This window comes from Miniopterus natalensis, chromosome 15, assembly GCF_054644295.1.
Source record: "Miniopterus natalensis isolate mMinNat1 chromosome 15, mMinNat1.hap1, whole genome shotgun sequence".
Lineage (NCBI taxonomy): Eukaryota > Metazoa > Chordata > Mammalia > Chiroptera > Miniopteridae > Miniopterus > Miniopterus natalensis.
Window position 1 is genome coordinate 2,496,773 of NC_142095.1, and position 14,098 is coordinate 2,510,870.

Below are 14,098 nucleotides of genomic sequence, written 5' to 3' on the forward strand. Positions count from 1 at the left end.
ACCCAAGGGAATTTGTTCCCCACCAGGCCCACAACTGTGTGCAGCCTTCTGAGGGTGGGAGCTCCCACAACCTACTCCCTATAAGAAGTAACCTCACAAAGAACCAAGAAGGGTATCCTCTCTAGCTCACAGTGGGAGCAGAGTCATCCATACAGTTACCATCTCCATCCCGCTAAAACACCCTCTACCCATGACTTTTTCAACTGGGAAATTCTGCAGTTTTGCTCAGTGCCTAGTAACCAATAACATCAGCATTGAAACCCACCCTGCATGGATCTACACTAGTGCCAACTACAGGCCACAGGCAATATCATGGGTCTCACTAGGGAGACAGAAGCACTCGCTGCTTCCGAGTTTGCAGAGCCAGTCTCCTCAGAGGTGACCCATAAAGCCAGCAGGCTCTCCCCAAGTTAGAACCATTGTGGTCCTTGCACATGTGTCCCACGTGGAAACCCTCATTGAGGCTTCCAAACCAGGCCGCTGCCACTTGGCTCTCATTGGAGCACAATCTGGTCAGAACAAAGGAGGAGTAATCAATCGACTGTCTGATTCCCTGAGTTAGACCTGGATGGGACTCAACGCTCTGGCAAGACTGAGAATGGGACTCGGGACCAAATCGCACTGTTTATTTGTCCTTATATAATATACAAAGCTTATTATTATTTTAAAAAGAAAAAAAGAAAAGGCCAAGAGGGAAAGAAGCACATTAAACCAACAGCCCACAAATGTTTTCTGTAAAGGGCCTGACAGTGAATATTTTTAGGCTTTGCAGACCACATACAGTTTCTGCTGCATATTTTCTTTTATTTAAACCCTTTCAAAATGTAAAAACAAGCTCTCAGGTTGTACAGTAACAGGCCACAGGCCACATCTGGCCTGGGCCACAACTGGAAGGTTTAGACTATGATCTGCAATGTTAACCTACGGTTTCAAATTGTTCTCTGCAGAAAAGAGCACTGGACAAAACAGCTCCAAGAAAAAGACAAAATGCAAGGTCATCCCAAGAAGCAGAGGCTTGGAGAGAGAAAATGGGCTGGCGTGACCCCAAGCATCTCCCTCTGTAGGGCCGGTGTCACTGTTACCAGAGAGACAGTGTCATTTAGAAATTTCTCTTCTACCTGAACACGAGGATCTTGTCCCCAAGCTTCACACTTTCCTCGACCAGGTGGAAAAGCAGGACCATCTTGGGAGAGTTCTCCAGGACTCCAGTCTGGTAATTAGTTAAAAGGTCCTTGGCCTGAAAGACAGAAATGAGGCAGCTTGGAGCAGGTCCATGGCCAGATTCCTAGAAATAAAACTCTCTCCCTCTAAGACAGCAGCTCACAGGCCGCCTTCATAGTTCCCGGCACAGACCTCAGTGGTGTAGTACACTCTGCACCCTCCTCATGTGGGCTTTACACCACCACTCCTTCTCAGCCATGGTCTGTGGCTGCAGAAGGATCTGCCTGACTCACCCATTCATAGGTGACAATGTTGTTGCCTCGCTCCTGGAAAGGGCTGAAGCCGACCCCTTGCAGGAACTTGGTGTTGGTGGCCTCTCCCACTGAGGCGGCCAAGGCGCTGTCCTCTCCCTTGCCTTTGGCTCCCTGGGATGGGCAGCGGGTACTAGTCCCTGCCGAGCCAAGCTCTTCCACGTCCAGGTCCTGCTCATTGGCCAGGTTCTCCTTCTGAAGGGCTTCATACAGCACGTCAGGGTGATTCCAGATCTGAGGTCATCAGAGAAAAGGGATGCAGGGCAGAGAACAATGCAAGGGTGCCCCGGGGGTCTGGAAACACGTCCTTGCTCAGACCCGCCTCCCACAGCACATACCATCAACACCAAAAATCAGTGTCTCCCAGCCCCTCGTAGCCAAAGAGCCTGCACACTGGTTCCCACTAACCAACTCAGTTCGCATGACATGTGAACAGGAGCGTTCACACCAGGGGCAGGCTGGTGTTTGGTACATAAGCAAAAAGCCACAAGCCTTGGACTCTTCTTCTAGTTCAGTGAGAATTTCCTGTTTCAGTGTGGCCACAGTGAACTACTGTGTGAAACAAGACCAATGGCTCCCTCTGGACAAATGTATCTGACTTCTAGGTGACCAACCATAAGTCATGTGAGGGGCTACTCCTAGCAGGAGTTGAGAATTCCCAGGGAGCAGAAGGGAACGCGTAGGACTGGGGGGACTGTCACTGCAGCCTCCTCCAGACCACACCTACGCTGGTCTCTAGGACTGCGGCTACAAAAGAAATATTTGAAACTCCATCTAACCCCAGGCATGCCCTTCAGCTCACTGATTAAAGCAGTGGTCAATCAGAAATAATGCCTGAGAGCTGCCAAAGAAACGGGTCCCCTGAGACAACAGGGAGCCCGGGACCAGATTAAAGGCACGTGAGTGCTCCTCAGCTTGCTCAGGAGGCTTAGTGCCAAAGACACCTGGGCCTTGCTGTCCCCAAACCACCTGAAGCATCTCAGGATGAAGATCTCAATCTGATGAAATACAGAACCCAGTGGAAGGCACCCTAATAACCTGTCTCAGCTATAGAGTTATTGAGCCCCTATCATGCGAGCAGTCAAAACGATGCCCCACAATGTTCCACCATCACTTGCTCTTCCAAGTGAAAAAATGAGTGAGGAGGGAAGCGGGTTCTCAAGTTTGGTGTAACAAGCGGTGCAGCTGAGTTGCAACCACAGGGAGTGCCATTTGAATTACAGTGCTCGCAGCCTCCCAGGCACTGTGCTGGAAGCCAGCACCACTCGCCCGAGCACCCCCAGCCCTCCAGGGCAGAGGTGCCCCCTGCTCCCTTCTCCTTGTCCAGGATCCCAGCAGGAGTAACTCCTCTAGGGCCACGTGCATCCTCTGTGTCTCAGTGTCCCCGAGGCTCCTTGCACACACCTTGCAGCACACACAGAAAGCCTTGAGGGGGTTCAGCCCCAGCCAGCCACTGCTGCCACAGTCCCGGAAGCGGTCCATGAACTGCGTGTACAGGGCTCGCTGGACCTGCGAGAGCCGCACCAGGATCACGTTTTCCTCCTTGGCAGGGAGGTGAATCTTCAGCACGGTGTGGCCTCTCCTGCGGATGCAGAGACCAGGGTGACAGGGTGGCATGGCCGGGGGCGTTGAGACAGGGAGAGCCCCGCTTTCCGGCCACACGGCCTCCTAAGGCTCCCACAGTCCCGCGATGAGGGCTCAGCAGCCGTCAAGGAGAGACCCACCTCAAGGGTGGGAACTAAAGAGGCAGTGACCGCCCAGGTCCTCACCCGACGCGGGCCACTCCCCTTGGCTCTCTCCGCACAGGCCCACTAACCAGCAAAAATGGCCTGCTGGAGAACAGCACAGCTATGCGCACCAAGAGGCCGGCGCGGCCTGGGCCCACCCGGAGCCACCCGTCCCTCTCTCACCCAAGTCCGCAGATGCCAGCTCTCTGCTTCTCAGCGGGTAAAGCCGGCATCCATGGTAACCAAGGGTCAACTTTAGGGAGAAGCACATCTAGGCCAAACCTCCAGAGGACTGAAACAGTGGGTACCCACCCTCGGCTAGCTGTTCAGGAAATGCTACTGAGTGAAGGGAGGTTGGACCCCCCCCAGGAAGGCGGGTGGCTCACCTCTGCACGAAGCCCTCCAGCAGGCTGTGCAGCACGTGGCTCCGGTACCGCATGAGGCGCACGTCCTGGGGCGTGCTGTCCACGCACTGCCCGTTCAGGATGGGGCGCTCGAACATGTTGCTGAACTCCTGCCGGGTGCCCAGGAAGTCCGGGCGCACAAAGTCCACCATGCACCAGTACTCGATGAGGTTGTTCTGCAGCGGGTAGCCCGTCAGCACCACGCGGCGGCGAGAGCGAATGTTCTTCAGGGCCTGCGAGGTGCTGGCCTGGCAGTTCTTGATGCGGTGTCCCTCGTCACAGATCACCACATCCGGGCCAGGGCGGCACAAGGCTTTCTCAAACTCTGGGGAGGGAAGAGGATCCGGAGTCAGAGGGTGAGAGGGCCTGCTCCTAGTCAACAAGAGGAGGAGGGGTGTGCCCTGGAGGAGACAGGAGAAATGAAGGAAGCAGGAAAGCGAGTCAGCTCCCGTCGGTAGGGGAGCCAGCCGTCTGGGCTCCTACGCTGGGGGTGCCGTGAGCCTGGCCTGTTGGCTCTCCCAGTAAATCTCTTCCCTCTTCCCTTCCTTTTATTTATTTTCCTACTTTAGGCTAAAAGTAAAGCCGACTGTATTCTTCAGGCTTAGACCAGCTGGTCAGCAGAGAGCATGATTTTAGAGCACCCGCCGAGGATTAAAAACGCGTCTGGGTGAAACTGATAGGGACAGTCCAGACGCTTAGCTTGGCTCTCACCACTGTCAGCACCTCGGTGCCTTCCAAGGGTGGCTGCTGGGAACTAGCTAAAGGGCAAGCCTTCCTGGACTCACTCCCCAGCCACTGCTAAAAGACAAGTTCATCCTTCCTCTGTAACAGTAGCAAACCTACAACAAACATAACCTCGGGATGAAGAGACCTACACAATGAGGAAACTTGCACCCTAAGGAAACTTCCTTCCCCAGATGGGAAAAGGCCCCTTAGAGGAGGGAGCAGGGCTACGAGAGGAGCAGCATTCACGAGAAAGCGGGGACACACTGTTCTGTAAATTCACAAACAGTATTATTATTACTCTGCGTATCTGTGACGTAAGTGCCATCTCAGTACATCTCTGGGGGTGGACATGCAGCAGATCCTCTCCCACCTGCCCCGTGAGAGAAACAGGGCCAGAGGGCAGGGGCCTCCTGACCTGTCTGCAGCCTGGCCTGACCTCACGCCCACTGCCTCGAGGGCAGGTCACCCCACCTATCTTGGGGCCAGGATTTCTGGTTTAAGACAACACAACCCACATCCATAATGCTTCGCATCTGACGAGGTGCTGTTGCCGACACTATTTCCTTTCCCTGAAATACCCTAGGAGGGCCCCAGGAGAGGCTGCCCACCTCTCCGAAACTCCTGCTGGCGATCTTCCTCATCCAGATCAATGATGACCGGGTGAGAACGTTTCTTGGTTTTCTTCGGTCTACCTGTGGCAAAGGATTTCTTCAGGGTGAGGAGTCTGTACATTTCATACCCCATCAGCAGCACCCCACCCTCCGACACCCAGTCGGCCATCACTTTAGCGCGAGCTGCCATGGTCCTGTAAGTGAACAGAGAGAAAGTGTTACTGCTCCCACTGCTCCCCGGGAAGGATTCCTTACAAGCAAAGCTGTGCTGAGGTACATTCAGGACCCTACTGCCAAACACCAGAGGCAGCGTCACAGGGCCAGCCAGCTGCCTGAGGGCCTTCCCACAGTCCCAGTGCAGCATCCATTGCACTGAGGATGGACTGGTCACTGATGATGGTGAAATAGCAAAAACCAGAAACTCAACGGCACAAGGCAAGCTAAAGGGACAGCCTCCTTTGCAGGTACACTACACGCATGACTACGGACTTGAGGTGGAATTTCAAGTCACTCCCGTGATAAACAGAAGTACTAAGAGCAGGTGAGAGCAGAAGACTCGGCACAGCCCCTCCACCCCTGAGCAACTGAGCCCTGGCAGCACTTCACTGACCACATGTGGACTCGCAGGCCTGAAACCTAAGAAAGGGCAGGTGAGCAACCACCTGTGGGCCACGCAGTCTCCTCACTTTGATGTGACCACACCTCACAGGAGGCAGCCTCGGCAGAAGAGAAAGTCTATCTTCTCAATATCCACGCCACCGAGAGGCAAGGGTGGCACAGATGGCAGGCGTGGGCCAAGAAATACCTTCAGATTTTTGGAAAACAGGTTGAATATACGGAATGGAAATATAAATAATCCTCTTGAAATATAAAACAAAAACCGTATGACCCTTTCAAAGCTTGGAAGTTGTACCATTAAAGGTCAACTACAGCCCTGGCCAGGCGGCTCAGCTGGTTGGAGCACCGTCCCGTACACCAAAAGGTTATGGGTTCGATCTCCGGTCAGGGCATGGATGGGAGGCAACTGATCGATGTTTCTCTCTTTGTAAAAAAAAAAAATCAATCAATCAATCAATCAATCAACATATCCTTGGGTGAGAATTTTAAAAAAAGGTCAACTGTAGACTGGTGCTTAAAAGAAGAGACCGATGAGCTGCTAGGAAAAGAGAAAAGTGAAAGGAAAACAGTCAGAAGACGGACAGTCTCGCTTTATCGCGCTGACTGTATTCCTGTGCACCTGGGAAACGCAACCCTGCGTCCTCGAGCAGGAACCAGAGGTTTCCCCGGCGACGTGACTCCACCTTTACTGAGCTGCGAGGCAGAGAGAAAATGAGCAGCAAGAGGAGGGAGGGACACATCGAAACCTGGAGGAACCTGGGAGGACAGGGCGCACCGCAAGCAGACGGCCGCCGTGCAGACCCTGGGACCAGTCTGGGGGGCGGAGAGGGCGCCACCTACTTGTGCTCGTCGTTCAGGATGTGAACCTTGAAGAACCGAGGCTGGACCTCCTCAGGCTTGCTGTCGGCCGGCAGGGCCTCGGGGGCTGGGAGCCACATGTTGAACTCAGCCAGCCAATTCTGCAGAGTATTAACCTGTCGGAAAGCGAGGCCGAGAGGGAGCTTTAAGGAGCAGGCTCAGGGCTGAGCTCACCGGCTTTTCAGTGCCCAGGACAGTGTTAACCCAAAGCTCTCCAGAGGGGCGACTAGGGGCGCCTTCCCCAACTCTCACCGGCACAATGGCAAGGACCGTCTTGGCTGGCGTGTGGCGGAAGAGGACATCGACGAAGGAGATCACCTGCAGCGTTTTCCCCAGGCCCATGCTGTGGGCCAGAATACAGCCAAAGCCGCTGCTGGTCTTAAACCTCTCCAGGGACTCCACCAGGTTATCATAGAGGAACCGGATCCCACCAATCTGACAAGGGACACATGGACAAGGGTCAGAGGGCCGGCAAGACCAGGGCTCTAGTGTCCTCACTGTGGAATTAGAAGTGAGTGAGCAGATGTCACACCAGACATGACAGCTGGTGGGGACGGCCACAGATGTCTCCCAGTACCCTGACCAGTTGATTGGCTGGTGATGGACTTGTGGGAGAAAACAGAAAACATTCCCCTGGCACCGCTGCCCATCCCGGGCAAGAATCGCAACACCAAACCCCTGCCAGGGTCTTTCACTCAGCCTTGCTGGCCTCCCTTAGCTGCTCACCTACCTCTACATCAAGGCAGTCGCTCCATGAGGAGCCATCTTTCTGTGAGTTCTCATGTTGGGTCAAACTCTGTCTCTATGAACTTTCGCTCCCCAGTCCTGGTTCCAGGCTCTGGGTCAACACAAACTACTCTGCTCCCTCCCATCAGAAAGCCCCTCAGACTTCTGACTCTCACATCTCTTCTGGAGCCACAGCTTCCCAATCACAGCATTGCCCTCCAGAGAGCATCTCAACCAGCCTTGTGGATCCCAAAGACAGAGGCTAGAGATTAGTAAGCCAGGAGACCTAGCATGTTCTACATGTCTGGGCAAACCTGAGGCCTGTCCTTTCCCATTCACCAGAATTTCTGAAGCATCAGTTGCCAGGAAGGAGGCCCAGGCCCTTCAGATAGCTGCTCATGGCACCAAACGAGTACCTCACAGGCTGTGATGCCAACAGGCACCAGCAGGCGATGTCCACAGCAAGGACACTGGAAGGAAGTGAAGACAGTCGAGGTTTGTTGTACCTGATGGGGTTTCACTGCCCGAGCCAACTGCGGGGCCAGGAACACATTCTCCTCTTCGGGAGGGTGATTCAGGTTGACAAGGACTCGCCCCAGAGCATCGCGCTGGTTGAGGGCGTCGTTCACGTGGGTGCCGCCCTTCTCCTCTTCGTCCTCACTGGCGGACTCGCTGCTGTCCACAATGTGCAGGGTGTCCTCCTCGCCCGAGCTCAGCTCAATCACCTCTGCAAAGGCCAATAGGACAAGACAAGACAAACCGAGGAGCAGAGGTGACTCACTGCCCTGTTGCAGTGAAGGAGCATGGGGACAAAGGTGGACTTGGCATCACCTATGACAATCTCTCTCCCAGCTTCCAGTCAAGATGGGAAACCTTGCATTTACCAAAAGGACACATGGAAATCTGTCCCAGTTGGACCTCAAGGCGAACGAGGGAGGACTGCGCTCCTTTCTATGCACAGACAACCTCCCAGGTGGGCACCAGGCCGGGGTAAAGCGGGCACTCCGACTTGATCTTACCATCTCGGCTGCTTTTCTCATCCTCGCTGCCACTGCTGCTGTCCAGACAGATGATCTCCTGGGCCAAGACCCGAGGTGGCAGTTGGGGACCATCATTTGCTCTTAAGACAAGTTCCTCTAGGAAAAGAAAGGAGAGAGGGAAGGGGCATCAGTCCACACGTGCACAGGCATATTTTTCAAATAATCCACCCTCCCTCCTTTGCTGCTCTCACCAGCACTACCCCGAGGAGAGCAGCAGAGGCATCTCACGAACCTCAGCCCTCTTTCCAAATTCCCCTTTCTCCCTGGTTCTTACTTCCTAATATCCATCTGACTGCTAGAAAGGGTCCCAACCCTTGGGCATGTTAGGATCCAAAGTTAAGGGGGGAAATCTAAATGAGATCAATTTGGGGGGCACACTTTCATCCATCTGAGCTTTTTAAATGAGATTCTTCTGCTCTGGTGTCGCCAGGAAGTTGAGCGACTCAGAAGGATTCCCGAGGCCCGGGATTCCTGAGAGGCCAGGGCCTTACTCCAGGTCTGTTCCTGACCCTGTGGGCCCCCCAGGGCCTTTCCTGCAGCCTCCACTGCTCACCGGGAAGAAACTCCAAGGGGGGAACGGGAGCTGCGTAATCCTTCCGCTGCTGCTCCAGGCGTTTCCTTCTTTCCAACTCTTCCTGTTGGGCTGCTTTGGTGACTGGCTCCAACTGATCCTCCCGGAGCAGCTTTCTAAACATTAAAATGAGAGAGCACTTGGGTTTGCTTGAGATGTGAGCAGTGCGGTATCCAGCTGCAGGGAGAGGTCAGCACTGCTGAGCTCAGAGCAGAGAGGCAGGAGGGGAAGCCACCGTGGTCCCACCCAGCCCAGGCAATGAGCAAGGTAAAAAAACAAACCACACCAAACAAACAAACAAAAGGGACTTTGAGGCTCAGGTGGCTCTGGCCTTACATATTTTCCATATTATTTAACTTCCTGACAGAGGCCCCTGACAGCCCATCTCTGCATGTAACAGGAGTAAATTAGCGTAATGTGTGATTCATAAAAGTGAAACGCCAGTAAAAATAGTTGCTATATGGAAAGTGGGATTATGATGATTCTATATCCTATTTCCCAAGCTTAGAGTAATATTTTTCAATTGTCATTATGTTAAAAACAAAAAAAGTTGAGGGCAGAAGAAAAAGGTAGCATTTATCTCTTCGGCAGACGGAAGGGCTGTTGGAATTTGGGTAGTTAAGGAAGGTCACACCCCCTGATTTCTTAGCTCAAGGAAGGAGCCCTGCTTGGGACCAGACAGGCCCCTCCCAACTACAGCTGCGTTCTAAGAAGATAAGAACTCAACTTCCTTTATCTCCTCTTGTTTTGAGACGTAAGGGAAAAATAAGGAAAAAACAGGGTCCACCCAGAGCACGGGCATGCTCGGGGCCTCCAGAGGGCGGGACGTGCCCCGGCAGTGCTAAGTGCCATCCGGCTGCCTGCTCCCCTGCTGGCCCAGCCCGGGGGTCCTGGGCGGCACCCTCACTGTTCACCTGGGCACACGGCTCAGGCTCTTCCCTGGAAGGAATCTCCAGCTCAACAGTCCTTCGGCTGCTGACAGCCTTCGAGCAAAGGTAAGACCTCCCTCTCCTCCTCCGACCGGGAGCAGGGCTCACCTTATGTTCCTCCGCATGTGGGAGGGCTTCTGAGCTCTCTTCTTTTTGGGGTCCTCAGAGGCTAGGTTCTTGCCGGGGTGGCGCCTGAGCTGCTCCGAAGGCTCAGACTGAGATGAGGTAGTTGAAGTGCACCGCGGTGGCCGCTGCCCATCCTCCCCCGGCGGGGCACACTCAGGGCCACACATGTCCTCCAGGGATGGGTCTGAAAAGACAAGGGTAGTGAGGGGCCAGGGATCAACTTTTACTGGGCGGAAAATGGGTTCTGATGCCAGACACACCTGGGCTCAAACTTCAGCTCAGTAACTTACTAGCTGATGCCCTAGGGCAGTTCCTTACATCCCTCTGAACCTCAGAGGGTTTGTCTCTGAAGTGAGGGGAGCGATGCCCACACACCAGAGCTACTGTGAGGACTAAACGGCACATGCCTGGCCCACGGGCGGCTCAAGAAAAGACAGCTATCACTCTTGCTATGACTTTGCACTGTGATCTGAATAAGGAAGCTTGGTGGCCTGAGGCTGCTCAGAAAGGGATGGCTCCATTCCAAATACAGCTCAATTCACCTGTGTGACTCTAAGCACGTCTCAGCTGCCAACAGGGAGAACACTCCTCTTCTCTGTGCCTTAACGTGTTCACTCATTCAATTTACCACCTACCTGATGAGGGCTTACACATGGCAAGCACTGTCTTAGATGATTCAAGTAATATTCATAAGACTCCTTTCCTCCAAGAAGTTTGTTTTCTAGACAATCCAATTAAAAAATGGGCAGAGGACCTGAACAGACTTTTTTCCAGAGGCCATGCAGATAGCCAACAGACATAAGAAAAGATGCTCAACGTCACTAATCATCAGAGATGCAAATTGAAACCACAATGAGAGATCACCTCACACCTATCAGAATGGCTCTCATCAATAAATCAATAAACAAGTGCTGGCGAGGGTGTGGAGAAAAGGAAACCCCCGTGCACTGTTGGTGGGAACGCAGGCTGGTGCAGCCACTGTGGAAAACAGTATGGAGTTTCCTCAAAAAATTAAAAATGAAACAACCTTGTGACCCAGCAATCCCACTTCTAGGAACACTTCCAAACAAATACAAAACACTAATTCAAAAAGATATCTGCACCCCTATGCTCACTGCAGCATTATTTACAACAGCCAAGATACGGAAGCAGCCTAAGTGTCCACTGACAGGTGACTGGATAAAGAAGTGGTGATACATACAGTGGAATATTACTCAGCTATAAAAAAGTGACCATTCCCAACAACATGGGTGGACACAGAGGATACTATGCTACGTGAAATAAGTCAGAGAAAGACAAATACATACGATTTTACTTATATCTGGAATCTGAAAAACAAAATAAATGAACAAACAAAACAGAAACAAACTCACAGATACAGAGAGCAAACTGATGGTTGCCAGATGGGAGGGAGCTTGGGAGGCTGGGTGGAAAAGGTTTTGGGATGAAATACAAATTGGCAGTTAGAAAACAGTCATGGGGATGTAAAGTACCGCTTAGGGGAATAGTCAATAATATTGTAATAACTATGTGTGGTATCAGATGGTACTGAGCTCATTGGAGGAATCACTTCATAAGTAAATAAATGTCTAACCGCTACGCATACACCAGAAACGAGTATCGAACGTCAACTATAAAAGTTTTACAATAATTTTTTAAATAATAAAACAAATTATTTTAAAAAAGAGTGACACATGCAAACTGCACTTTGTGTTATTACAAGCACACGAACGCCCCACGAGACGGCAGATCACGTCTTAGTTCTAAGCCTCATCACATAAGCCTGCCACCAAATGGCCACTGTGGCCTCTCTGCACCACTTAGAGTTCAGCCTCACACACATTTGAGTATTTGCTGCGCACCAGGCCCTGTGCCAAGGCACAACAGGATGGTCCACACGGGAAACACATGCACAGTGAGGTGAGTGCTGAACAGCAATGCTTGGGGAAGGGACACCTAACCACCCAGGCTTGCTGAGGGCTGGGCGTGAGGATGCTTCCTTGGGAAAGATGAGGCCTGGGTTTGGTCTAACAGAGTAGGTAGGTACCAGCCAGTAGAGGAGGAGAGAAAGAACATTCTGAGCAGATGCAGGAGCATAAGCTAAAGGAACAGACTTTATATGAGGTGGAACGACTAGGAAAATGCATGCAGTTCAATGTGGGCTGACTGAAAATGAGTAATCAGAGCAGCAGGGGCCTTCCAACCCAAGACCTGCTTCCCCATCTCTTCCCAGGATCCCCTCTTCCCAGGCTGACTGAGGTGTAGATGCAAGATCCCTCGGGACGTTGGCACAGAAGCCAACCTCCAAGACTATCTCCAAGGCCTCTTCTCCCTAGCACCTAAGCCACTGCCTGGTGTTTGGGTGGGGAGGGGATGCTAACATGGCTGCTGCGAGTACAGAGTGGAGGGGTGTGGGGTGTGGACCATGTGCACGCATGCACACACACTAACATGTGACCACCCGGGGGATTCGCTGCTCTGCAGCAGGCCTGGAAGCATCTGCTTTGGTCTCCACCCTGAGAGACCACTGACGATTTCAGGTAGACAAGCTTTGCTTTTGAAGAGCAAAGGGGAAATGGCCAAGGGAGGCACTGGACAAGGGCTGCTCATGCTGGGACACCGCTATACCACTGACATGAGCAACAGGTTAAAACATCCCAGTGCCCTCTCCATGACCACCGGGTCTGCAGCAGGCCTCTTATAAAAGGCACCCCAGAGACGGCGGAGTCCGGGGTGACAACGAGCACTGGGAAGGCACCGCAAGCCTGGCTCAGGGGCACGTTCCACCCGCTAGGAAGCAGGTGCCACTGCCCGTGTGTCCTGCCAGATAGGAGGACAGAAAGAGAGGCTCCGGGTGCAGCTGCAAGTCGGGCTAACTGCCCCCCAAATTCACTACCTACTCACACAGCCCTCTCCCACCTGCGCCTGAGCACCACAGGCGGAGAGAGCCATCATTCCCCCAGCCCCGCCCCCCAGAGAGCAAACGCTCCCATGGACTGTCATCTACTGTCACCCCCCTCAAGCCCGCGGCCCTGGGTCTCCCCCACAAAGCGAGGCCATCAAATTCCTCCTCCCCGAGGAGCAGGTGTCTGAACAGCAGACTCCCTAGGAGGGGACATCTATTGCTAAACAGCCACTTTCACCAACTCTGCCCCTTGGCCTACACACCAATTCCACTTGGGGCCGGGTTGGCACAACTCACACTTCAACTCGGGTATTTTGCTGGGTCCTCTAAACTGGTTTTGACAATGACCTTTGATGTTCTGCTGGCCTTAAGGCTTTTTGTTTTGTTTCTATTTCACAAGTCACCACCGGAGGCCAGGTAGTGGGAGCGCAGGCACGTAAGACAGAGCCCAAGGTAGAGGGCAGGCCCTGAGTGCTAGGCCAAGGGGTCTGAACTCAATCTGCTGGGCAGGGGGAGCTTGTTGCCAACTGTTGTGTTTCTTCCTTCCAGTGTTTGCCTTGCAGAGTGGACTGTTCCTGGAGGAAGGAGGGACAGAACGTGACAGCCTTTCAGTGTAACAGAAAAGTCACCATCTACACCACAACCTGTGAGGCCTGGCTGTGAATTCCTGTCTGGCTTGGGGTGGGATGTAACCAAATGCAGCAGCGACTTTAAAATGATTAGATACAGCATATAAAATTCTCATGCACATTTAGCTCAGCCATGGGTTTCCCCTTTTCTCTGTAAAGATACAGGTCTAAACCAGCTCCTAACCACCCAGCATTCTGTGAATGAAATCTCAGCCTATGGGTCCAACAACTACTGCTGGCTTGTTCGACTTCAGTTTATAGATGTGCTGATACTTAAAGTTTGTCGTCACCCAAGTCGGTGTCTTACAAGTGCTTCACGGCTGCTTCGTGATGCTTGTTATAAAATGTCAGGTTTCTCAGTTGGTTGGAGTGTCATCCCAAAATGTTGTGGGTTTGAGCCCTGGTCAGGGCACATGTGGGAAGCAATGGATCGATGTTTCTCTCTCCCTACCTTCCTCTCTCTCTAAAATCAATGAAAACATATCCTCAGGTGAGGGTTAAAAAGATCAGCAGATTCCACATCTTAACCATGTGCCTCCTGGCACGATACAAGTATGCACCACAACCTATGACACATGTGCCAAAAAACTGAGCCTGAATCTGAACACACCTTGGTATCTCACTCCCAGTTTGCAAATGTACAGGGGACTAAGGACAGTGTTGAACTTGGCAAACGAGGTCACAGGGCTGCAATCAGCAAAACCTAGAAATATGCAAACCCACAGAACAAGCGAATCCTTTTCTTCTACAAATAAG

General features: G+C 52.6%; 1 protein-coding gene across 1 annotated transcript in view; it reads right to left on the bottom strand.

Annotated features, from left to right (window-relative positions):
- RAD54L2 (RAD54 like 2) overlaps positions 1-14,098 on the bottom strand; it is a 49,966-nt gene that overhangs the window by 12,725 nt on the left and 23,143 nt on the right. Inside the window, exons 3-13 of the mRNA XM_087824694.1 lie at positions 9,791-9,992; positions 8,736-8,869; positions 8,162-8,278; positions 7,649-7,869; positions 6,669-6,851; positions 6,399-6,532; positions 4,938-5,134; positions 3,586-3,928; positions 2,877-3,054; positions 1,455-1,706; positions 1,119-1,237 (exon numbers count right to left, since the gene is read on the bottom strand). Of these exons, the coding sequence (XP_087680820.1) occupies positions 1,119-1,237; positions 1,455-1,706; positions 2,877-3,054; positions 3,586-3,928; positions 4,938-5,134; positions 6,399-6,532; positions 6,669-6,851; positions 7,649-7,869; positions 8,162-8,278; positions 8,736-8,869; positions 9,791-9,992 (2,080 nt within the window). The remainder of the gene's footprint in view (positions 1-1,118; positions 1,238-1,454; positions 1,707-2,876; positions 3,055-3,585; positions 3,929-4,937; positions 5,135-6,398; positions 6,533-6,668; positions 6,852-7,648; positions 7,870-8,161; positions 8,279-8,735; positions 8,870-9,790; positions 9,993-14,098) is intronic.